Below are 25,852 nucleotides of genomic sequence, written 5' to 3' on the forward strand. Positions count from 1 at the left end.
TTTGAAATGACAAAAAAAATGCTTAGAGTTTTCAGGAAGCAGGAGATCTGTATATATTTTAGCTCAGAGTTTGTACTCCCCTCACTTGCCTCTCTAATTTTCCTATTTTATACGTTTTGTTCTTGCTGCCTGTCGTCTAGCACCCTTTCCTTTGAACCAATGCTCTTCAGAGAAAAAAAAATCACAAATAAAGAATTTGTGAACAAATGGGGGAGGGGTGTTTAAATGTATTTCTCCTATGACACAAGCTTCTGATAAAAGTACAAATACCTAGCCCCTACCTTGTTATAATTTAGGGGGTTTTAAAAATGCAAAATCATAAAAGAATTAATCTTATATTCATGTACGTGCCCTTCCACCTGCTTAAATCTGCGTCTTCAATTTACAGAATCAGCTGGAGACTGCTCCACCCCATGAATTGAAGAACATCTTCCAGCTTCTTCACGAGATCTTGGTAACTGAACAAATATTAATACCAAACAGGGTTTTTTCCTTGTTTGTGTTATGCCTTTCACTCAGTCAATATGCATTAGAGCATAGATGAAAATGCCAAAAACGAAACTAATTTCTACAACCAATGTATCTTATGTCCATACAGATTTTCCCTTACCTGGTTTTTGCAGTGTCATAATATTATTTGTCTTGCTAACATAACAATGGATATAATCTAGCCAGGGTAGAATTGAGAGAAAGCCCTTTTGTGCAGGCAGAAGTCCTTGCACTACCGTCTTTCCCACATTTTAAGACACCGTCTTATAACTTTTTTTCCTCAAAAAAAACACTGGGTGGCTTATTTTCAGGGAATGTCTTACCGGTATTTTTATTACATCAGGAGCAGTGCCCCTCTTGCTCCCTGTCTCCCTGCGGGGCAGGACTCTTGACTGAAAGAAAATGACGGGCAACAGCCACCACCAAGCTCCATGAGAGGGAGTCTGAGGGAAGGGAGGTGTGTGCATCGCTGGCCCAGCCCTCTCTCCCCGGCCCTGGGATGTTCGTGAGGGAGGGAGGGAGCTCCTCCGAAGGGCTGCTCTCTCTCTCTCCCCTCCCAGGTGGGGACTCACTTAATAGCAATCTGCTACACTGGAGCTTCTTAAATTTAAACCTTTACAGTATAATGGAATCTATCTGTGTGATGCAGTCGTAGCAGTAGCCTATACTAAAGCAAATAAGGATCTCTACCAGCCAGCCAACTGCCCAAGACTTAAGAGCGAAAGTTCCAACAATGTAGCACTTTGTAGCACTGATAGCAAAGAGGCTACCGGCTGATAAGAGATACTGTAGAAAACAAAGAAGGCAGCTGAGCAGCAATTAAGATGGTAAATGGTAGCAATTAAGTAGCAATTGAGCCAGCAGAAAGCGGGGTGAGATAATCTGCTGGTCCTAACAACCCGTCCGTGTTTCTCTTACCCACAAAATGTTAACTTTTGTGTAGGGTGTAGGGCAGTGTTTAGCAGCTCCTAAACAGCGAGAAGGGGAAAGTCCTTAATCCCCAAGGCAAGGACTGCGCCACCGGCAGCGATCCCGGTACCGGTACAAATCCTTAAAGGGGAAGCTCTACAGACAAGCAATAGAAAGAAAAAAGAATCCTCACTTTTTAAAAGGCTATTAAAAGGGGGAAAGGTGGGGGGAAGCGAGAGGTGGGCTGTGTGTGTGTGTGTGAGAGAGAGAGAGAGAGAGAGGCGGGGGGGGGGAGAGAGAGACGCGCACACAGAGTCTCTCCCTAAAGGGGAAGGCAGCGTCTTCAATCGCCCCTCTTTTTTCCCTCGTGCTTTCATCTTCTCCCCACCGCAAATGTCACTTTTCTCCTCTTCACCAAGCAAGCAGAGGTCACACAGCCTAGCTAAAAAAAAATATTCTGGAATCCTTTTACAGGTATTTTTAAAAATGCTTACAGAAACGGGAGGGGGAATCACGAGGCTGTAGGAACGGCTCTACGGTGCATTTTTACAAGCTTTTAAAAGAAATACATGTCTTTGGAGCGACAGTAAAATGGGGAGAGATTTTTATGGGGGGGAGTTGGCTGGCGGGAGGGGGGAAGGGTCTATCACTATGTCTTATTTTCGGGTTATGGCTTATATCGCGCAACTGCTTAGAAATCCTGCTATGTCTTATATTATGGCTACGTCTTAAAAAGGGGGAAACACGGTAGTGGAAAGACTTCATTGGATACAAGCAAGAAATGTATAACTATAAGATAGATTCCAAGTGTCTGTATAAACAAATGGCTCTGTTCCTTTTCACAGATTATTGAAGATCCTTTGCAAATAGAGCGGGTCAAGTTTGCATTTGAGACTGAAAATGGATTGCTGGGTGAGTAAACCTGCTGTGAGGCGTTAATGGATCCAAAGAACCTTGTAGCTAGTTCTATGCATGCAAGGAGGACTTGCTTTTTCTCAGCTTCCTGGCAAATCACTTTGAAATTGTGGGAAACTTCCAAAACACATAATTGGCAGCAAGAAAATCAATGGCTTAAATCCAGTGGTCACACAAGTGGAAGGCAGGTTACACAACCAATCTTCCTCTTCTTTCCACCTGAAAACTCTCTAGGGGGGTGATGGGACTGTGTGATACAGAGTAGCAATGCGGGAGAGGAGAATTCCCCCCTTCCAGTGACAATGGAAGCCCCACTAGCACCATAAAACAAAAACTTCTGGACAGGGTTTTCATTTTGTACAGAAGACTGTGGGGGGAGGAAGATCATTTGCGTAAGCAGCCTTACACTTTCACAGCTAATGGATACTGCCCACAATCTCTGTCCTTGAATATATTCAAGTGAAGAATTAGAAACAAATTTATGTGTGAATTCAAAAGGAGCTATTTCTTTTTATTGTGAAGACTTGATTCATATAGAAACTGAAGTGCTTTTTACCATTTTGACAACTACATCAGAAGCAAAAGAACAGAAATCCTGTAGGTAACAGTGGGGGGGGGTATGTTGGTAACCAAGTTTCATCATCTTTAATTGGTCTTTTATAACTTAGGTTGTAATCACACAGCTCATTGCATGTTTTAACTAGAAAGGGGATCTTAACATTTTGTTGTTTTTAAGTAAGACATGAATCATAGGCTAAATTCATACGTTGCACCGAACTATGGTTTTGTCTAAGTTAGCGAACTGTAGTTACAGCTATTGTCTGCGGAAGCTGGGGCTGCACAATGAAAGTGAGAAATATTCATGAAAAACTCCCTGAAATGATTTGTCTGTGGAACATTTTGAAACTACAACCATGGTTTAGATTCTATACTTTGGTTAGTGGTCTGACATGAAGCCCAAACAAGGACGTAGAATCAAATCTCCCTGCTTTACAGCAGGGCCCACTCCTGAAGTCTTTAATACTGATTAATCACCTTTCTTTTCCTTCAACAGCACTGATGCACCACAGTAATAACCATGTGGACAGCAGTCGCTGTTATCAGTGTGTCAAATTCTTGGTCACTCTTGCTCAGAAGTAAGTATAACAGTGAAGTGGGTGTGTTCTGTTCTTATTAAGTCACATGCTTATAAGAAGCAGCTGTGTCTTCAGGAAGCCTTTGCCAGTTCTCTTTTATCCTTTTTCAGGCCCAAATAAAATGTGTAAGATCCATTTATAATCTAGATAAAGGGTCTGCTTCTTGTGAACCTGTGATCCAGGAAAGACTAGTTGTATGGATACCTAAAGAACGTTCAATGCTGTGCATTCACTTGCATTGTAATAGTAGTAGGCTCAAAGAAAACACTGTACAGAACAGCAAATATGAAGCCTGTGTTGTTTGAAAAATAGTGATGTCCTGTCACTGCAATGTATCATAGGGGAAAGGCTTGCAAATAGCCGCTCAGCTGGCTGACTGTGACAAGAAAGAATTGCCCCTGTGTGACAAGGAAAGCTTTTGTAAACTGGAAGAATTTGTACTTTGGAGAAGTTCTGAAACATTGGACTCCATCCTGCTCTGTATTGCAGCACACAAGCAAAGACAGTGAATTGCACAGCCAGACAGTTCATAAAGTATGAAAAGGGAATGTGATCCTAAATTACCTTTACTGTAGATAAATAGTTTTAATAATTTGCTTTGGATTTCAAAGGTGCTCTGCTGCTAAAGATTATTTCAAGGAGAATTCCCATCACTGGAGTTGGGCTGTACAGTGGCTTCAAATAAAGGTAATTTAAACCCTTTCTTATTCACGTGACTATAGTACTGTTCCACAGTTTCCATTAACGGATGCTTTCATATTTCTCTAGATGTCTGAACACTACTGGGCTCCACAGAGTAATGTATCCAATGAAACCTCAACCGCCAAAACCTTTCAGCGCACTATTTCTGCACAGGTCAGCCTAAATTTGACACTCTTTACACGTAATCTCTGTGGGCTGTAGTTACCGTGTGTGCGTGCGCGTGGTTATACAAATATAATGAAAATGGTATTGCTGTCTAGCATTTTGGCTCTCGTGTGCAGAACTCTCCTGTCTAATTACTATGTAACATTGGCTGATGATTGCCTAGTTTTATTTATGAAAAGCACAGCAAACTTGGTGCACAAATGCCTCAAGCTACATGCGTGTATGCATACATTGCCAGTCTTCATAGGCTTGAAATTCATTAGCATGACTGATTTTTTAATAATTTCAAGTTGCCCATTGCTTTAAACATTGAAACAAGACTGAAGTGCCATAACTTTCCAGTTTGCTCTTTTAAAAAATAAACCTCATACAGCAGGGGTGGGGGACCTTGGGGCCCAGGAGCCAAATCCAACTCTCCTACCCTCTCCGCATCTCTGTTCTGCTTTTGCATTTGGAGTGCTTTGGCCCGGCAGTGTCCCTGAACAGAAGATGAAGACTGTGTGTGAACTAGCCTACTATGCAAAGGTGAAAGCTGTGTTTGTTGCTCCTCCCCCTTTTGCTTCTGGCTCCACCCTCCACTGCCATGTGGTCTTCCAAGGTTGAGCGGAAGGGACTATGGCCCACAGGCTAAAAAAAAGGAGCCCCTGCCATGCATTATAGCAAGGGATTTTTGTTAAGTCTCCTATATGAGATCACTACCATGCTCTTTAAAAAAACAAAAACCTGTTTGCCATATTTGAACCAGTGCCAATTTATGCTTGTTTGCAGGTATTGCATTTCTTTTCCCTGGTGAGCAGCAACATTGTGTAAAAAGTATTTACTTGGCTCTTAAGTCCTGTGTTTTTCCTTTAGGACACGCTGGCATATGCCACAGCCTTGCTGAATGAGAAGGATCAATCAGGAAGCAGTAACGGATCCGAGAGCAGCCCAGCCAATGAGAATGGTGGCAGACATCTACCACAGGTAAAGGACAAGGTTGTTCTGAGTCCGTAACCTGCATGCTTGCCTCTGTTGGCATTGCCTCTTCAAAGCTGAGTGACTAATACTTAGGAAAAGGTTTGATTTCCGTTCACCGTGCTTACTTTGCATAACCTGATGCTGAAAACTTTCGAGGGCTCCTACCACCTTGAATTCCACCCCAGAAGCTCACCTGTTTTATAATGAAATAGTGGTTGTTTTCTATAGACGGCCATAATTCCCATTCATGCATTCAATAAGCTGTGAGAGTGGTCACTTGACTTGAGAGTCTCGCAGAGACAGCTTCATATAGAAAGTCATTTGTGCAAGTAGCTCCCCATGTGGTTCCAACTAGTTTTAAACCCCACCCAGTGCAAATGAATTGAGCTTGTGCATTCTCCCGTCAACAGCTGAAATGTAAACTTTTGTAAGCCAGGTAGAACCTTACCACCTGTCTTCCTCAAGAACAATTTGTAATGTTCTTTGTTTTAAAGCCCTTGTTGCCCAGCTTGATTTGACTTCAGGCCAGTCTAGCACCAAAGAGTGATGAGCACAAAGCTTCAGAATACTGAAATACTTCGGTAACAGGCACAGAACAGTTTCACAGTATAGCCAAGATAGGTTTGATACTAGCCTGGTTTAAGATGCATCTGTTTCTAATCAATATAGTGGAGTTCTTAAGCACATTACTTTCTGAGATGAAATTCACACCCTCAGACTTTAAAGAACTCAGGCAAGAATTAGCTTTACCAGCAGCATCTTGGAGGCTTAATTTGGTTTACCATAGTGCGCCTTCCTGGTGACTCTTGTGCCATTCAAATCAGCAAAATAATTGCTGAGAAGTTCTAAATTGCCAGCTATGTGGCGATAGTTCACAGTGCCTGGGGTCTGCAATATGCTGGCCATGATCTCCATAGCATCTTGAGACACTTCACTCGGCACCTGCTAAGACCCACTGCCCCTCCCAATTCTTTTTAAGGAGCATTTGGCACCGCCCACTTTCCATGGGTAGAAATAAAAAGGCATGTATCCAGCCACACCTTCATCTTGCCTCTCCTTTTCTCCAGAATGCTTCTTGCCCACCCACTTTTTTGTTCAGTTGCTTGTTTTGGTTTCATGAAGGTTGCCTGCTTGCTTGCTTGTTTTGAGGGAGGTAGTTTGCGTGCTTTTTGTTGGTTGGAGGGTGTTTTGCTTGTTTTGGTGGGGAGGTTGCCTGCTTTTATCTGTATGTGTTTTATTTGGGGAGAGGATGGTCTCAGCATTGCCTATTCCTTCTGTGAAATGGGTGTATTGTGGTGCCTGCTTCAGATTTCCAAATGTGCTTTCAAACCCCAGAAGGCTAAGGAACCCCCCCCCTTGCATTATATGATACTTGGAAGAGTACATATGCTTTCCTAACTCTCTTGTGTTTTTGAAAGGGCACAGTGTCCCCAATGATGATTGGTGAACCTAAAAGTGACCTTGATGATGTGGATCCTTAGTGGTTAGCTGCAAGCTGAGGAACAAGCGTTCAACGGAAGCATTGAACCCCTGGCATCTTTCTGATATTGTTAAAATCCCACCGCTTTCATCTTTTAGAAGTGAAGCTTTCTAAGAAAAAGTGGCCATGCTACTTCCTAAAGAGAAATTCTCCAACTGAGAAGTTTAAGCATCAGGCTGTGGGGGAAGTCCCAGCATCCTTTATGGTTCTTGTGGGATGCTGGTCCAAGCATGAGTTTAAAAATCTGTCACAAGATTTTACCAATTTAAGGAAAAATATCAAGTGGTTGAAATTTTTATTATGTGAACCTTTAATGAGTGAATGTAAAAAAAACTTGCTTTTCTGTGATGCTGCAAAAAAAAACTTTCAGTTTTTATACAGAAGAAGAAAAAATCTGACTGCCTTTAGGTATGGAGGGCAAATTTTTAATCTTTCTGAAAATATTGAATAGTGATATTCAAAATTATGTAAAAAATGTGTGACTTACACTTGGCATTGTAAATTATTAGTTAAGAATCAGTTTACACAAGGACCTTTGTATTTAATATGTCTCCTAAATCATTTGTATAGCGCTTTGCAGAAAGGGTTTGCAGCCCTTTTGTGTAAGGATGGTTATTCCTTATGGAATGGTTTTGGTACTAGGAAGTCTGAAATTGGTAACTTCTTTTCCTGATGCTAAAAGTAAATGGGTAAGAGCAATAAAGTAGCTTTGTTTATTCCAAGAATACACTTATGTATTGTGGCATCAATGGATCTTTTTTTTAAAAAAAATTGATGAGTAAGTTTAACACAAAAAAGCACTTTAAGACAGAATTTTATTGCTGTTTTGCCTCCTTAAATCATCATTCTAACACTTGGAGACATATTGAATAAATTGTAGTCTTAATGATGTGATCTGCAATCATTTGCTTATGCTTTTGAATTTGAGAGTTGGAATTGGCTGTATATGATTCCTTGAGTAACATGGGGACATATGAATCTTTTTTTAAAGAAATAATAACACAGGCAAAGATTGTAGGCTTTGTTTTGCTTGGCCAGGCAGCATTGAAAATACAACAGGTTCATTTGTTCCTTAATAACTGGAAACCAATTGAGCTACATGGGTACAATTTAGTTTCCCTATGTGAAATGCAGTTAAGTGGCATCTTTCGCAGCTCTGGATACTAGCTTCTTCTGTGCCAATTTTTAGTTTTTTCACATTTTTCCCCCCGCACTGCTTTTGCCTTAATTTAAATGAAATGCACCATGAATTGAGGGGAAGTTGTAGAGTGCCTGGGTTACCTCCACTGTAGAAAGGTTTGCCAAGTCAAAGGCACAAACAGCCAAAAAGTGCCTCTTTTTTCTTTTCACTTTTATGTACTATTGCAAAACCTGATCTGACATAATAGCTTTCTTCACAGTTGTGCACTGACTGGTTGTGAATATTACAGGTCACTTCACTGCTGAAGGAAACAGCTGCACATCTTCCAGCTGGAGTTCTTTGCCATGTGTTTTAAGTCAAGGGAGTCATGTTGATAACACTGCATGTGCAAAATAATGACGTTTCAGTTGAATTTGCTTCTCTCAAGACACGCGTCTTCTTTGAAATGTGGCAGAATTCAGATATTTTATCAAAAGCCTCCAAAATTTTAAATGTGGTGTTTTAAAATTTTGAATAAATTTTGATGTCCCGCCCCATTTTTATTGCAGCACCTATCTTCACTTTTAAGTTGAAACAGAAGCAAGTGTTAACAGAGGTGATATTAAAAAGTATCGCTCCTGTTTGTCCAAAGGCATTGGCGCTTCCATCATTTCCTATGGAAAAGATGGTCTCTTTTCAGACTGAAACAGAACGTTCAACCCCAGGAATGTTCTGTTTCACCACCATATTGCAGGCTGTTTTCTGATCCTCTTTCCGCTTGTACAGAGTTGATGGTTACCATTTTCAACTACAACAATTGGTTGACTATTTGATTTCTGGCTGCTATCACTTGAATCTGCTGAAGAATATTTTTTTAAAAAAACCAAATGCAAGAAATCTAGTTTGCTGTGTAAATTGTGACATGTTTCTATGTTGTGATCACTTTTACTGCCAGTCTTTTTGGATGAAAAATGGATATGATATATGTTTAATGGAATGTTCTATTGGGTGGGGTGGCAGCTGTGATTCAACTGTGCACTCTTAACTGTGTGTAGATTTGTCCAACTAATTCCTAAGGCACTTGGTACTGGAAAAGAAAAGGCAGTTTTCATGGGGGGAAATCCTGGTCAATGGAATAAAGTTTATTCCTCTCACACACACAAAAAGGACCAGTCTGATCATTAGGTTGTGAAAAGAGGTCAGATGTCATTTTGCTGATGTTTTACCCAGGAAACTGCCCTATACTTCAGATTTCTGCTAAAGACTAGCAGGAAACTGTACCTTTGTCATGTCAGGTAGCTGTCTAAGAAAAATAATGCATCTAGTCAAAACCTTGGGTGCAAATGGTTGGCAGGACTGCCAGGTTTTTGGATTTTTTTAAAAAACAAACAAACAAGCTGAACGCACACAAGTTAAATGTGTGTACGTTTTGAGCTACCTGTGGTTAATATTATGTTTAAGAGGAGGCTACACAGTTATGCGTTCCCAAGAAAATTCATATGAAACTTTATTCCAAAAAAGATGGCATTATAAAATGTTTATATAAAACAGAATAAATAGTTTCCAGATAAAAATGTAAAATCCACAGCACGAGAAAAGCTTTTCTTTACATTAAGCACCTATCAATTACAGTAGTTAATATGTGTGTTAGTTCAAAAACACTTACAAAGTATAACATGCTGTCTACATTACTCATGAAAAAACTGTTTAGACTGCAACCCTATGCAGACTTACCTGGGAAGTAAGCCTCACTTCTGATAAAACAGGGAAGGATTGGTCTGTCAAGAGTATTTTTAACATACTATTTCAACATACATCAACAAATATAGTTTGATTATGTAAGCAGTTGGCAAACTTGACTAAAAAGGCAAAGGAGGGAAGGACTTGTGCCTGCTTAAAACAAAAATTAAAATCGTAGCTACCAAGTGCTTTATCAGTAAACCAAACTATTTGGCCTAAATTACTGACAGTGTGCTTGACTTCACAGTATCTCATGTGTGGCTTATGGCCAATAATAGTACGTGGTCTCCTGAATCTTAAGTGCTTCGGGTACTTTTACCTAAAGAAATGTTCTGCAACAACTCAGTGGCACCCTTGGAGGCCAACAATGAAATCTGGACTGTTCCCTCTACCTCAGCTGATGACTTTTGCAGTGCCTTCCTCAGTCACAGGTAGGGGCAACAGTGGCCAATTAAATATGACCGCCTGAAGATGGAACCACAGTAAACAGCCCTAGTAGATGGGGCATTTGTAGGTTAGAAAGCAGCATCAGAAGCCATTCTGACCACTCCCCTTTTTCAGGGAGGAGGGTTTTAAATTTGCAAGGCTCTTTTAATTATTGCAAATGGGGTCTGTAAGGCACTTTAGAACTCAAAATATTGAAGGAACGCAGGGGTGTGTTTGTATGAGCTGAGTGCTGCACCTCCATGGCATGACGACTCCCCCAATCTTTGCTAAACCACAGCAAGATACTGAGATCCCTCAGCCGTAACACAGGAGAGAATCTTTAGGCACTGGAACTTTTTCTCTGTGCTTAGGCAGGGGGGGGGGGGCATGTGGACCTCCCAAATCTCCCCAGTTGCATGGCCAGTGGTCAGGAAAGATGGGGGTTGTAGGTCCAGCAACAACTGGAGGTCCACGGGCTCCCCTTCCCTCCTGTAAAAGGTTATGGCTTAAGAATCCCAGTAAAGGGTCTTCTGGACTAACCTTATTTTCCTACTCTGTCTTGGACAGGCAACCTTGTTAACCATGGTTTGCTGGGGAGAGAAGGGGAAAACAAAACGTTTACAAAACAACAAGACTGGCCTGATAGGCACAATGCTACTTTAACATAGTAAATGGTTTTTAAAAAAAAAATGGAATGACCCCTTCGAGGGGGAGAAGCTGAGCATACAATGCACAACATGGAGTCGTAGGAAACTTGTTGCACGAGTGGAACAGCTTCCATTTGCATAATGGGGCCTTCCCCCCCCCCCCACGCACCCTATATCTCTTCTGAGAGTTCCCTCAACCCTCTGCAGTAGATTTGGGGGCACCACAGGGCACATATGAAGGGGGGGGGCAGTCCCACTGCATATGCTCTCATGCAGTTACTTAGTTGAATATATCCATCCAAAATCCTGCTTTAGATACCAGGTTAAAAGTCTTAGGGGGGATACTCAACATTTATAGTTCAGAAGCTGCTAATTCCTGCAAAAGGGGAGTTGCTGGTTATACCTCAGACACCATGAAGGGGTTGAGGTCCCACAAAAACATGTCCTCTCCAAAGCTCCCATTCTTCTTTATCCCCAGCTTTTGAACAAACACTGAACAGTTCTTCAAAAACCATAGAAGTCAAACACGTTAAGTGAACGCATGTATGTGCATTAATATCACTTTGAGCTCAGAGCACTGCCCAATCCATGCTGTTTTCAGGAAACCTCTCTGGGTGGTTCACATCAATAAGGAGTATGGTTGGCCTACCCTGCAGTTTTGGGACAAGAAGAAACTTGGAAGGAGCCGATGCTGTCATACATCCTAAAGGGCTGGAAGTGGCTGGCCATACATATAAAAGGCAGATAGGGGAAGTATTGACTAAGCTACTGTCAACATCATTCTGTGGATGCATCTCAATTGGTATTGCTGAGAGGGCATCACTAGAACCATCTCCCCATAGTGAAGATGGTGGTACTATTGGCAAACTGATACACTGGGAGCATTCTACTGAGGCCACCCCAAACGCTTTCTAGAGTCCCACCTGGAAGAATAACTTCTTCACCAGGGTGATGTTATGGGGGTGTGGTCTTAACACAGTAGTTCCAGGGATAGATAGTAAAGGGTGGGTGGGAATAGGCCTGTCACTTATAATTGGAACCATGCTTATCTTCCAAGAGTCTCTTTCTGCAGCAGATGGCCAGAGCTGCTGTTCCTTTGCCCCTTGGGCTGCTCAGGACGACGCACGTGTTGTCCACAGAATACGCCCCAAGTGTGTTGGGGCCATGGGACTGGGCACTGCATCCTGTCAAAGTCCAACCATCATCGCAAGTCACCATCACCTGTGATGGAGAAGGCAAGGTTAGTCAACACCGACAAAGATGAAAACCTCTAGATAAGGCAGCCCCAGAGGTAGCATCCTCAAATAAGCCTACTCATTCTCCCTTGCAGCCTCTTATACAGAGAATCCCACCCCCCTGCTGCCACTAGCCCTGGTTCAAGTACCCAAGCCCAAAGAAATGGACTCGCGGATAAAAGACCACAAGACCATTGTGTAGAAGGGCCTCATTGTCTTTTAGCCAAGTGAATGATAAGCCTGCAGGCACCCCCATCCCCGCTGTTGTCTCTCTTAGCTTGGGCATAGAGCAAATTCCAGTATTTGTGGTGAGTGGCCTCCACTTGAGACAAAAAAGTGATTAAACTCTGCCAGAGGTTGAAGCTAGGGCTTGAAAGAAGCTGTCTGTCATACCCAGCAGTAAGTTGTGGGATGCATGCTTCTCCAGGTCACAAATGGGCCCATGGACCCACAATGGTTGGTGACCCATGCCCTAAAGGAACGACACCCACATACCTTTGGTGTGTACTCCAGAGAAGAGTATTCCTGCACCTTGCACTCTAGGCTGGGCGCATGGCAGCAGGAAGCATGCACGGTTGCACCTGCCTGGCCGACACACTGGTCACGATGGCTTTCTGTCCCCAGTTCAGGTCTGATGCTGTCACTGAAATCTCCAGCCAGAGAATGAGAGCTGCAACCTGCCAGTTTAGATCATATTAGGGTATATGCTCAGTGACACGGGTGTGTTTAGATGAATGGAATCAGGGGTACAAGTTGATTTGGAGTGTTCACACTGCGAATCCCCATTTTTCTTTGTTCTGTTTGCTTTGGTTTATATTGCAGGTCAGAAATTAGCTGGGGTATGGAAGAGGTTTCTGCATCAGCACCACTTCCTGCTTGTCTGTCCCCACCCGCTCCAATTTCACGTCATCATCCTACCACATGTTGTCTTTTGCAAGAACCCAAATATAAACCCAGATCACCCGAATTGCAGTCCTTGAAAAGACCAAGCAGTAGTGGGGGATACAGCCTTGTCTGTTCAGACCTACTGAAAGGCCCGTTTCCACAAGCTATTTTGCCCACTTGGGTGTGCATGCACTGTATTGCTGATGGGCATTGTGCATGCATAGGCCATGTGTGCGGATGTTGCCACGACCATGCAAAAGGTTTACATGCTGTTTTAAGGATCCTTGACCAGCACTTTACTTTCCCTCTGCTTTTAAAAAAATAAACTCTGCTTATGTGGGTCTGGAGAAAGGTGCTCGTCAATTTCCAAAAAAATTCTATCCAGCTTTGAAGTATTCCCCAAGTGCAACTACCTTGGAAGTCAAATGGAATCCGTTCCAGAAGTCCGTTCAACTTCCAAAACGTTCAGAAACCAAAGCGGGGCTTTTGATTGGCTGCAGGAAGCTCCTGCAGCCATTTGGAAGCTGCGGAAGCCCTTTCAGACATTCCAGTTTCAAAGAAGGTTCGCAAACTGGAACACTCACTTCCAGGTTTGCAGCATTCGGGAGCCAAAATGTCCGAGTTCCAAGGCGTTTGGGATCCAAGGTACGACTGCACTTATAAACTGTTCCATTTTCATTGCTGGTAGTTATTAATTGTGCAAACTATGCAAGCCCAGAAAGAGTTGCATGCAAATGTTGCACAGTGGTCATAAGATGGCAGGTGGGAAAGCCCATGCCAACCCATACAGTGCAATACTGATTGGGGCTGTGGGTGCATCAAAGTATAAGATCAGCAAGTGTTCCGCAAGACATTATAATTGGCCACGTAAGTCTGGGTCCAGTAAGGGAGTCCTCTTCCCTGCACGGAACCTTCCTTGGTGACACTGAGCCCACGTGGGAAAGATGCTTTGGCACGACATTATGGATTGCATCCATCACAGCTGTCGTCACGTACCTGTCAAAACATGGCCGTCCTTGGTGCAGCTGACACTCTGCAGTGCTGCGCCCTCTGCAGTCTGCGAGTGGCCATGAACCTGGCAGTCTGCTTTGGGCCAAATGCAGCACCTGGCAATGGCATAGACGCCTTGGCCCCCAAATCGATTATGAGCCACACACTCCTTCTTGCCTCCGTTATCCTGGAATTTGGAAAGCACAGCAGTGAGACACAGGGAAGTGCCAGCAAGCCTCCTTAACCCACTGAAAAGCTCGTGTCTGCATGTCAAACAGGAACTCCAAAATGTAGCCTCGCCCCCACAGAACATCACCTCCATGCGCTCGCCTCGCCGCTTGCCATTCTTCGATAAGCTTGAGCAGCTGAACATTTCTTCATTGCTGTTGCAGCGGGCAGCAGCTATCGACTTGCTGGTTGACCCCGACAGGGGAGACCACACGGAACGACAGTACAGCTGCTCATCTGAAAGGAAGTGGCCCGTGGCCATTAGAGGTGCCTAGCAGTGCCCCGCAGAGTGCAGCTCTCCAGCCTGTTACGTTTTCCCTGGTCCAGCCAACTGGAGAACACACACACACTCATGAGAACCATCACAGGGAGGTGCTTGGGAACCACTTGAAAGTTGAGCTGCAAAAGTGGCATTTTGGAAGGCGGGGGTGGTGGTGGGGAGGGGAGGGGAACGTCAAATAGACCCTTGTCATGGCCTGTCAAAGCTCTTCTACAAAAGCATGAAGCCAATGAAAATAAGGATCACTCACCTGCTACCAGTTTAGAGGGAAGCCCAGCTACCCTGTTTGGAGTTAGTAACCTCTGGTCTTCTGGAAACCAAGCCTCATTGATGAGGTTTTTGCTGGAGAAGTGGATCAGCTTCTGCCTCAACTCAGAGATGGACAGGTCCGGGTTGGAGTTCAGAATCATGGCTGCAATTCCTATGGAAACGTGCATATTACTCTGCATTATTTGGCACCGGCTGTGAAATTAACAACTCAGTGTTTTGGCTCTCTGTGTGCACAGCTTTTTAGATGGAGTTCACTTAATCATAAACAGTCGGTCAGCTGTTTGGTAAGAAGTGAGGAGGCTGGATCCAGTTGTGTCGCTCTTCCACTCACCTGGGCATGTGCTTGAATCCCATTGAACTCAATGAGACATAAAAGTGCTTAACTTTGGCTGGATTGTACCCCGTAGTCCGTTATCCATCCAGGCTACTTAACTCAGTCTGATGCTCTTGTCAAAGAGAGAGGAGGGGGAGAGGCAAACTCGGGCAAATGTCTGCTTTTTTAGAAGGGTCCCACAGAAGATACTTGGCCCAACACAACCATTCACTGTGGGCAGAGGGGTTCTCTGATGGGTGCACTGCTTTACTCTAAAGAGCTTCCCCATTCACTTCAATGGATGGAACAGCCAATTTATCCATGGAACGGAATGGCGCGCACACCCAGGTGGTCTTGGTCAGGATAAAGCAAACAGCAAGAACCACCTTCTAATCTGCAAATTGCTTTGTTATTCTTGGGCTTTTACTTCTGCCGATAATTCAGAATACAAATTATTCGGCCATCTGGTACTCCTTTCCTCCAGTATAGCCTAATCGGAGGGGTTATTTCTGCGTTAAGTAAATGCCTTTTCCTTTTCTCCGCTTCAAGCTGCATATTTCATTTCTTTAAAATATCTGTTTTTACAGTCGCCACAGGCACCCTCCAGGATGCACAGGAACCATTTAGTAAGGAGATGTGTTGGCAGCAGTTAACTCTTTGATGCATTCAGCCTTCGGCCCAGCAGCCCATGAGGCATGTCACTAACAGACCATGACACACATGCTGGCGTTCCCAGCTGCATCCGCACAAAGCTGCCACATGAGCCTGAGGAGCGGAGGAGGGCGAGAGCATGCACATGTGCACACGCCGGGAAAATATTCTGTGGCGTAAAGGTCAGGCTGTCATTTCACATGGATGTGCCATGCCAAGGCCGCAGCTTTCAGCCATCAAGGATCTGATGGGCCACAGGGCAGCTTCCCAGCTACTTACTTAGTTATTCATCAAAGTATTTATATGCTGCCACCCATCTCGTAAAATATCAGGCCAATGTACAACAAAATGTCCACCATGCAATATGAAACACCATTAAAAACCATTTCAAAATAATCATGAAAATGACTGGCTAATTGCCCCCAAAATTAAGCAGATGCACAGGTCTTCAAAATTAGAAAGCTATGGTGCTTGCCTAACTTGCTCGAAGAGTGTTCCACAGGATGGGACCAGCAACAGGACATGGTCAGCTTCTAGCTGAGTCCAGCCAGGCCTCTCTGTAACATGCCTGGAAGCACATGGGCAGCCAATGCAGATGTTTTAGCAGAGGTGTCACACGCGGTCTGCCATCTGCCTCCATTCTGCACCAGCAGGAATTTCTGGGCTAGGCCCGAGGGCAGCCCTACATGCAGCATATTGCAGAAATGCAGTCTCGAGATTACCAATTCGTGAACGACAATGGCTAGGCTGACCCAATCCAGATACAGCTGTAGCTTGTGTACTGGATGAAGCCGGTAAAAGGCACACTTTAACCACAGAGGTCGCTTTTTTATTTATTATTTAGGAAATGTATATCCCAGTTTTCCTCTCTCTCATTATGTAGGACCTAATAACACAAAGGTGTATCCTCTAATGCAGGGTTTCCAAAACTTGGGTCTCGTGCTGTTTTTGGACTACAACTCCCATCAACCCTAGCTAGTAGGAGTAGTGGTCAGGGATGATGGGAGATGTAGTCCAAAAACAGCCAGAGACCTAAGTTTCAGAACCCATGCTCTAACGGGTTTGAAATGACAAATACATACTCGGGAGAACCCCCCAAGCTGTGTACTTTAGAGTTCAATCCCAACAGGCAACAGCCCTATCTTCCAGACATGGAACCACATGTCTTCTCAGGATTCAAATTCAGTTCATCAGCCCTCATCAAGTCCACCATTACATTGAGGTGCCAGTCCAGGGCTTGCACAGCCCCTCCTGTTTTTAGTTGTTAAGAAGTAACGGAGCTGCGTGTCGTCAACATACTTGCGGCAGCGTGCTCCAAAACCCCTAATGAGCACTCCCAACAGCTTCATATAGATATTAAATAGCATTGGGAGCAAAATGGCGCCCTATTGAGCTCCATAGCATTAGGACCAGGCCGAAAAGCACTTTCCCCGATGTTACTTTCCAGGCTTGAACACACAGGTAAGAACAGAACCACCGTAATATAGAGCCTCCAACACACACACACACCCCACTCGGTCCATCTAGGAGGAGACCAACCTTTTCAAAAGCAGCTGAGAGACTTGAGTATGAGCACACAATCTGAGTATGAGCTCTTCCACTATCTTGTGCTAAAGGAAATCCATCAGGGCAACCAAGGCTGGTTTAGTCTTGGAAACTAGGCTTGGACCCATGGAGAAGTCATGGGGTCCCTTTCACACTACTGCCAAATGCGAGATGAATCCAGTGGGTGCATTTACATCCAGGGCAGTGGGCTAGCTAGTGCAAACCCGACATCATGCATGTGCTTAATATGTGGGACGGGGACGGGGGGTATCTATGTGGAAAAGAGCCATAGATGAAGCTGCGGAAGTGGAGGCATATCTGTAATTGCATGCAGCCCTGAGGGATGGGGGCCACTATGAGGAAAACCTCCATTAATTCAGTGTTCTTGGGTTTTGGTGACTGCTTGATGAGGTAAGAGAAAATGAGGCAGGAGAAAATATTTGCCTTTCACCATTGAGAATAGGAGGCTCAAAACGACAAATTCAAAGGTCACATCTGCACATTTAGCACACATTTAAAGCACACAAAATGACAGGAACCGCAGTTCACCTCTCACACAGAGCTACAATTCCCAGCATCCTTGACAAACTACGGTTCAGAGGATTCCTTGGGGGAAGCCATGTGCTCTAAATGTTTGGAGTAGATGTGATCAAAGACACACAGAGAGGGGCCGTGAGTCCGACCCCGCTGGGAGCTGAGCAGCGGTCACAAAAATTCTGCCATAAGGTTTTTACCTGCCACGTGCGCAGCTGCTTGGGACGTCCCACTCTGTGACGTGAAGCAAGTGGTGCAGTCGCTGGAGGCACCGATGATATCGTCTCCGGGGGCGAAAACGTCCACACAACGGCCAAAGTTGGTCCCCAAGGAGCCCATGGAAGCAGGCTGGTCCTGAACATTGGTGGCCCCCACTGTGATAACCTATAACGACACGAGACCTAATCATGGCTGGCGCGGAGCAAATAACAAAGACAAACTCCTAGAGGCGCAGAGGGTCTTAGATGACAGAAGCCATCGAATCCAATCTTCTACTCAATGCAGGAAACCTTCAGCAGGTGAGTGTCCGGCCTCTGCAAGCGACAGCCCACTGCCAACCGGCCTGAGCAATTAGTCCCACTGTCAAACCTACGTTTAAACTCTAGTGTATATTTAAACAGCACAAGCACAGGGTACAATGTCGATGGGAAAATTCCACCCAGAAACACCTGGAAGAAAGAGGTCCTGTCCAGCCCAGATGTTTAGAGCATTCTTATGCCGCTTCAATGGTTGTGGCTTCCCCCAAAGAATCCTGAGAACACTGGTTTGTGAAGGGTGCTGACCTCACAGAGCTACAGCTCCCAGCACCCTAACCAGTTTCCAGGATTCTCCACGACTGTTATCATCAAGTGGTATAATAGTGCCATAGGGAGAGAGCATGGTGTGGGTGTGACCAGAGACTCCAGAAAATGTGTGTGTGTGTGTGTGTGTGTGTGTGTGTGTGTGTGTGTGTGTGTGTTTAATGGCTTCTTTCCCAGTTAATTTGAACATTCCTCTTCAGCCAACTCTGTAAGTGGGCTGTGGTGTAGACCCTAGTCTGAGAATCACGACCCACAAGGCTAAGCGTCAGCCTCCCCCTCTTTACATCTGGAGACATTGTAGTCGCAGAAAGGAACGTGTGGCTTGGCCAAGATATCCACAGCAGGTTTTGAAGATGCAAGCAAAGAAGCGGAAAAATACCAAGGACTCAGGCCAAAATGACGATTTGCTAGATATATGATTTTCAAGTCTTAAGTGAATTTTATTCCTTTTACAGATGAGATGAAAACTCCAAGGCCAAGGCCCTGTTTTGATATTCTTCCTCAGCTAAATCTCTTAAGAGTTTCAAGGTCGAAGTGTACCAATTTTGTCAAAATAACTTACACTTCGACCTTGAAACTCTTCCTCAGATTTAGCTGAGGAAGAATATCAAAACAGGGCCTTGTCCTGGAGTTTTCATCTCATCTGTAAAAGGAATAAAATTCACTTAAGACTTGAAAATCATATATCTAGCAAATCATCATTTTGGCCTGAGTCCTTGGTATTTTTTCGCTTCTTTGCTTTCAAGTTCCACAAAGAACTCAAATTTCTTTAGGTTTTGAAGATACTGCATGCTCTAGTGCAGCGACTGAATCTTTCTCCAGCCGTAAGCTGCCCAGTCCTTGGTTTGGAGGATGCAGGTGGCAGCAGTCGCCCATCTTTCCATGCCTTGCCCTGGAGTGCTGATATTCCATCAAATGGCAGGTAGGCTAGCCCAGGTGTGTCCACCAGTCAGTACTTGGCAACCGCACAGTGGATGAGTGGCAGTTCCATGTGGCAAACTGTCACCATGGGAGAGCGCTGTGTTTAAAACCATGTGAAAGATGTACCCGTGATGAGATGATCTGGAACCTTCCTTGGGACACCACAAATAATTACTGGGCTACTTTACTACAGGCCTAGAACAAGGGAGCAAGCTAACCCTCTCACGTACCTCTGGTTCTGATGCCGGTGAATACAAGCAAGCGTCTTCCTTGTAGTTGCCCGCTGCAGCAATTATCACCACCCCCATCCGGACCATCAGGCGACAGGCCGTGTTCAGGATGTGGCTATAACCACCAGCCAAGGGAAGCAAGACAACCAGAGGGCTGTAGGGCTGGACATCCAGGGTCTTCTTAATGAACTCCAATCCTGTTGTGCGAAAAAAGGAAACGGACAGCTGAGTGTATCTCTCGCTCAAAAGAGAGGGCACAAGCGCACGTTTTTTCACAGTGTGTGCTTTGCCCTGTTTCCAAGTTGGGGAGACAAATCAGTAGAGCACATGTGAAAAGAGGGAAAGGAGCTTTTTGTACACACATCTGTCTTACCATGCAGAAAAGGAAGGAGAAGAAAACTCCTTGTTTTAAAGTTGGGAACCATGCAAGTGCAATGGACAAAAAAGTTAGCCCATGATAGTACCGTACAAAAAATAAAACAAAACAAGAAGACTTTTGTGGGACTTGAAAGACAAACATTTGTTATAGCAGAAACATTCCTGGGCTAGAGTCCAACGGACAGATCCATGCACCCATTGAATTGGGCTGTGGAGGTCAACATACGTCCAAGAAACTTCCACTAATTTCTTAAGGATTTCTTCTTTGGGGTCCTCAAATATGAAACCACAAAATAAGCTCGGTCTTTTTTTTATATAAATTAGATTTTTGACTGCATTCTCTCTCTCTCTCTCTTCCTTTTGTTTTTAAACCTGATCGGGTGCCAAACGAAGCGAGAGCTGAGTTCATAAAAACTGGACTGAATATCTGTCCGCTCAACCTAACAGGCTCCTCCCCCAGGCGATGGTGGATCAGCAACATCCAAAGTCTGGCTGGGATTTGACAGACTGGACTCCAGAGTTCCGCCCCTCTCCCCCCCCCCGGCCTACAGCTGCTGCTTACTCACCCATCAGAGTGCCACTCACAGTGCCCTTCCCCTGGCAGTTGAGCACTCGGAGGCTGCTCACGCTGGCTCCTTTGGCGATGCCGGCATCCCTCCCACTCACAACGCCAGCCATGTGGGTCCCGTGGCTGTCACACTTGCTGGCCTGCCACAAAGCATAAAGTTCGCCATTTATCACCTGTTTCTGCCCCCCTCGCGCACACCATGAATGGCAATCCTTCACATCACCGGGTCCAAAACCACCCTGTGGCCTCTGCGTGGCTAAAGAACCGAGTGGTTCCGTTGCCTTTGACGGACATGAGGAAAAAAGAGAAACCCAAAAAGAATGTGAAGTGCTGAATTATATTACAGAATTCTAAATTAATTTTCACTGGAAACTATTTGGGAAAAGAACAACACTAGAATGTCAGGGGTGACCATCATATGTCATAATTCAGGACAGGAATTGATCAAATGCTACCATTATTGGGGGGGGGGAGAAGAATAAACGCTCCCAATGTAAAAGGGTATGCATGGTCAAAGGCCTGGAAATGATGCCTTATGAGGAACGGCTTAGGGAGCTGTGTATGTTTAGCCTGGAGAAGAGAAGGTTAAGGGGTGATATGATAGCCATGTTCAAATATATGAAAGGATGTCATATGGAGGAGGGAGAAATATTGTTTTCTGCTGCTCCAGAGAAGCGGACACGGAGCAATGGATTCAAACTTCAAGAAAGAAGATTCCACCTAAACATTAGGAAGAACTTCCTGACAGTAAGAGCTGTTCGGCAGTGGAATTTGCTACCAAGGAGTGTGGTGGAGTCTCCTTCTTTGGAGGTCTTTAAGCGGAGGCTTGACAGCCATATGTCAAGAATGCTTTGATGGCGTTTCCTGCTTGGCAGGGGGTTGGACTGGATGGCCCTTCCAACTCTATGATTCTATGATTCTATGACCATAATTTTGTCATTTCAAAGCTATCTTGAAATTCCATGCTGTCCAAAGGCCCCATTATTCACCCCTTCGCTAGACATTAAGCAGATCCAGGTTTTGTCACAAATATGAGAAGCTGGAATCCCCTTGATCCTTCACATAAGGAGTGATTGTCATTACAGATAAAAAGCAACTGAACCGCCTCTGGCCTACTTGCTCAACTGACACTTCCCGCTTCAAGAAAACGCCATCCCAGTGGCGCTGCCAAACGCAGTAATGGTTTTTACGAGGAATTTCCAACAGCAACAGAATAAGGGAACAAGTTGTCGGCATGAAGAGCCCACGTTAAAAAGCAGTCGTGAATGTTACGGGGGCCTCCCCTGCCATACACATAGGGAGAAAGCATGACAAGAGCCTATGCAGGGCGTGGAGCCTTTCAGATGCGGCGGCAATAACTCAGCGAAGCACAAAAACGTTGGTTGATAATGCCTGAACAAAAGCCTCACTGTGACTGAAGAATCCACAGGGTTGGATCAAGGGGGAAGCCTGCAGAAGGGGGCTGGCTGAAGCTGGCTTTCACACTCTGCCCACTTTTTGAGAGCCCCTCCACCTCCACCAAAACCTCTCCCTAGAGAAAGGGGACCCTGCTGAAAGGAGTAGGCTTTGGTGTAAAGGGCTAAGGGGGGATCCTCAGAAGTCAGGTGGAGGGAGCTCCTGTAAGGTGCTTCTGCTCAGTTTGCGGGGACTGTCCCCTTCCTCCTGAGCCCACTGCATCACATCTCACCCCATTCAACAAGGTTACCCCAACCCAAAGGAGTGGCCTTTCTGGGGTGGAAGCCCTCAGAGTTGAAAAGTCAGCTCCCACCAGACCCCTTCTGTGGACTTTCCCCTCAATTCAACCCACAAGAGGCAGGGTGAAAGCCCAGCCTCAGGTGTAAAATTGCAGCGCAAAAATTAGTTGGTATGAAATTTTTGGTTCCATTTTATTTGAAAAATGCTGCCCTGGACCCTACCTATCTCACTGGCTTTAATAATAATAATAATAATAATAATAATAATAATAATAATAATACTTTATTGTCACTGTACCACTTGTTTACAGTGAGATTAAACGAGCCCCCCTCCCCCCCCACAATCTCTCAGTCTTTGTTACACTCTCTGTGCTGTCGTACAACCACCAACCCCGAACATCAGCTGCAATGTTGCTGTCTTCCATTCAGCAGCCTCACGGCCCATGGGTAGAAACTGTTCTTTAACCTGTTGGTGCGGCTTATAATGCTTCTATATCTCCTGCCCGAGGGCAGGAGATTAAAAAGGTGCTGGCCAGGGTGTGAGTCATCCCTGAGAATGTTCCTCGCTCTTCTGAGGCAACGGTCTCCCGCGATGACATCTAGCGGACTCAGGGGACAGCCCACGATATTGTGTGCTGTTTTCACCATCCTCCGTAGGGACTCTCTGTCCATGGCTGTCAAACCAGCATACCACACCGTAAGACCTCTAAAGATTTCCTCAGCAATTGTGCCATTCAATCTGGAAATCTCCATGCAATGCACATATTTGAAACCACCTTAAGAGGCCATTCCGCCCTGGAGGAGAGGAAGAGACCCAATGGGAAGACCAGGACTCCAACATCTTGGTCAGAGGGAATCCGGTTGCAGTCAGGTCTGTCCACAAATGGCATCTCACTGGGATGCTAAAAGCACAATCCGCACCCACAATGGTGAGGGTCTGTTAAGAACTCACCCACTTCCCAGCGGTTGTGGGCATCCCTTTACAACGTACCGTGTTTCTCATATTATAAGACATGTCTTATATTTATTTTTTCCTCAAAAAAACACACTATGGCTTATTTTCAAGGGATGTCTTATTTTTTTTCCTCCTCCTCCTGCCGCGGCCGGCATTGCTGCTGAGCCTATCACTATGTCTTATTTTCGGGGTATGGCTTATATTCCTTGAATGCTTAAAAATCCTGCTATGGCTTATTTTATGGGTATGTCTTAAAATATGAGAAACAGGGTAACGAAGAAGTGGGCCTGAATAAACTGGCAGACTGAATTATACATGCTGCTGCCACAGAAACACCATAGCTGGTGCTTGATCCCACAAATCCCCTCCCTGGACTAAAGGTTTCAGGGCTGTGCTATAATAAATGTAGGGTTCTAGCAACGTCACTGGTAAAAGGGGAAGGTGGCAACGAAGTTGTCATTGCTCGTGAAGAGAAACAGAGCTGGCGTACCTGTCGGTGGAAGCGAGTGCCGTCTTCTTCTGGGACGTTCTCAAATTCGGTCATGAACACTCTGCCCTCGATCTCTCGGTGGTTGCTCTGGACCCCAGTATCCAGCAGATAAACTTCAACCAGGTCTCCTCTGTCTACAAAGAGGAGGCAGGCAGGCAGGCAGGCAGTGAGTGACGCCAAGAGGCAGTGAAGGCATTGCTCTCAACGCAGCATCCCAGCATGCCAATATACAATGAGGTTTATCTCGCCCAAGCAATTTATAAAGGGAGCTGCTCCAATTTTGTCTTATACGGAGCAGGCAGGAAAGGAAATGGAAGATTGGAGTTAACACGATTATCCTTTCTGTTCTGGTGATCAAAGGCAATACAAGCGAGTTAGCTGCTCTGTGTCGTAAGGCCAGATTTGCAATCTTCGGAAAGCGGAAATTGGGGTGGGGGAGAGTCAGTCTACTTCGCTATTTAAAAAGTGGCGTAGCCTATCCAGTAATTATTCGAGGCCTCAGCATTTAACCATCTAGTGGTTTTAACAGAAAACAAAAAGAGATATTCAGAAAATCCACTCTGCTTACTTTTAAATTTTGTTTCAATCAGAAATATGTGTATAATGAAGCACATGTTTTAATTTCTCCCCCTTCCCCGCTTCCTCCTCCCTTTCTATAAATTCTAATTGTTATTGATGCAAAATACCTGTTACTTTTGGTCACCCATCAAAGCAATCAATGCACGTTACTATATACAGTATAATCTGCAACAATTGTAATCATTTTGGCACAAACACTCTCATTTCATTCATTCATTCATTCAACTTATTAGTTGCTTGTCACCCAAAGGTCTCCATTTTGACACAACTTTGTTAATAGATTCAGAAACATTTATCTGAGTACTTATGGTGGTTTTATTTCCATTTTAAATTTCATGTAGTTGTTGCATGTCATATGCTCTAAAGTAAACAAAGATGTATCCCGATGCAATCATGTTGAACAGTTCAGAGAAGGAAATAAATAAAAACTATGTTACAAAAAGAAGATGTGCGTGTATATACATGCAGAGCAATTCAAAGCAACCCTCACACCAAGCCAGGTTGGCTGGGTGATTCAGCAATGCTGTTCCTCTGCTCATCTCCACTGGCTCAGCCCAGTCCTGCATCAGCATGGGGATGAGAGCCATACTGGCAAGTTATTCGCCAGCAGAAAGCCCCCAGATGGAGTGCTCCTGGGGAAAAGAGGGGCAGGACTAAGCCAGCCTGAGATCCACTGGATCCTGAGCTGGTCTCGCTAATGTCATGTGACGGTCTCAGGCCCAAATAGGGCTGCAAGGAGAGCAAGCATGTGAGACAGGGCCTTGTTGGTGGTGGCCCCACAGGACCGACGGAATGCAGTCCTGTGTGAATCACATAGTGGCAGACCAAACAACAGGTGATAGGTAGCGCCATTCCTCTACATAGGGTTTTGTTGTTGACTCCATAGACATTTGGCATCTCATGAGCACATGGTTGAACAGGAAGATCACTTACTGGGAGGATTATATTCAGTAGATCCGTCTTGCACAGGGACAATCCGGCCAAGGTTCCAGGGAATGCTCTGAGCAAACACATATGAGTCCTCTTCTATATAATCCACATGTGGTAGTCTCAAAGCCTGCACAAAAAGATGACATGGGAAGAACTGTGCAAGTCATGCAATAAATATCATCGCCATCATCCTACTCTTCTCCTAAAAGTATACAGAGCATATAACAGGAATGGGGGGATCTGTGGGCCTTCAGTTGTTGTTGGACTACAACTCCCATCACCCTGAGCAGTGGCCATGTTGGCTGGGGCTAATGGGAGCTGGAGTCCAAAAACATCTAACGGAATGTGGAAAGAGGCCATTTGTGTAATTTCCTCTTCTCCCTGCGGCTTCTCCCCCACCAATGAGAGAGCATCTGGAAATTCAGATTTATGCAATTAGTGCCCTGGAGCAACAAATCCACTTTTAAAAAGAAACTGGTTTGGAAAGTGACCAGGAAATGCACCGAAAAGTAGGTCAACATAGGATTAACATGCAGATGGTGTACACCGGCTCAAACAGATCAGGATGAAGGCTCAATAAAGACTGGATACAATCTAACCTCTGTGTAAGCCTTGTGCAAGCAAATCAGGATGAATGCTCAACAGGTGAACTAGAGGAGCCGTGAGTGCGGCCTACATTGATCTCAACAG

General features: G+C 44.8%; 2 protein-coding genes across 3 annotated transcripts in view; one reads left to right on the top strand and one right to left on the bottom strand.

The window, feature by feature from the left end:
• The window catches only part of USP24 (ubiquitin specific peptidase 24), a 75,041-nt gene extending 66,002 nt beyond the window's left edge, over positions 1 to 9,039 (top strand). The window contains exons 61-67 of the mRNA XM_035123913.3: positions 389 to 454; positions 2,244 to 2,310; positions 3,368 to 3,449; positions 4,061 to 4,136; positions 4,218 to 4,304; positions 5,169 to 5,279; positions 6,692 to 9,039. Coding sequence (XP_034979804.3) covers positions 389 to 454; positions 2,244 to 2,310; positions 3,368 to 3,449; positions 4,061 to 4,136; positions 4,218 to 4,304; positions 5,169 to 5,279; positions 6,692 to 6,754 — 552 coding nt within the window. The 3' untranslated portion in view covers positions 6,755 to 9,039. The remainder of the gene's footprint in view (positions 1 to 388; positions 455 to 2,243; positions 2,311 to 3,367; positions 3,450 to 4,060; positions 4,137 to 4,217; positions 4,305 to 5,168; positions 5,280 to 6,691) is intronic.
• Positions 9,040 to 9,348: 309 nt separating this feature from the next.
• Positions 9,349 to 25,852, bottom strand: part of PCSK9 (proprotein convertase subtilisin/kexin type 9) — a 35,636-nt gene continuing 19,132 nt past the window's right edge. For both annotated transcript variants that reach the window (XM_088674002.1, XM_035123915.3), the window contains exons 3-12: positions 25,166 to 25,289; positions 23,654 to 23,787; positions 20,513 to 20,654; positions 19,569 to 19,765; positions 17,818 to 18,001; positions 14,555 to 14,725; positions 14,113 to 14,261; positions 13,803 to 13,983; positions 12,417 to 12,598; positions 9,349 to 11,907 (exon numbers count right to left, since the gene is read on the bottom strand). In XM_088674002.1, the coding sequence (XP_088530128.1) occupies positions 11,710 to 11,907; positions 12,417 to 12,598; positions 13,803 to 13,983; positions 14,113 to 14,261; positions 14,555 to 14,725; positions 17,818 to 18,001; positions 19,569 to 19,765; positions 20,513 to 20,654; positions 23,654 to 23,787; positions 25,166 to 25,289 (1,662 nt within the window). In that variant the 3' untranslated portion in view covers positions 9,349 to 11,709. The remainder of the gene's footprint in view (positions 11,908 to 12,416; positions 12,599 to 13,802; positions 13,984 to 14,112; positions 14,262 to 14,554; positions 14,726 to 17,817; positions 18,002 to 19,568; positions 19,766 to 20,512; positions 20,655 to 23,653; positions 23,788 to 25,165; positions 25,290 to 25,852) is intronic.

This window comes from Zootoca vivipara, chromosome 7 (assembly GCF_965207765.1).
Source record: "Zootoca vivipara chromosome 7, rZooViv2.hap1.1, whole genome shotgun sequence".
Lineage (NCBI taxonomy): Eukaryota > Metazoa > Chordata > Lepidosauria > Squamata > Lacertidae > Zootoca > Zootoca vivipara.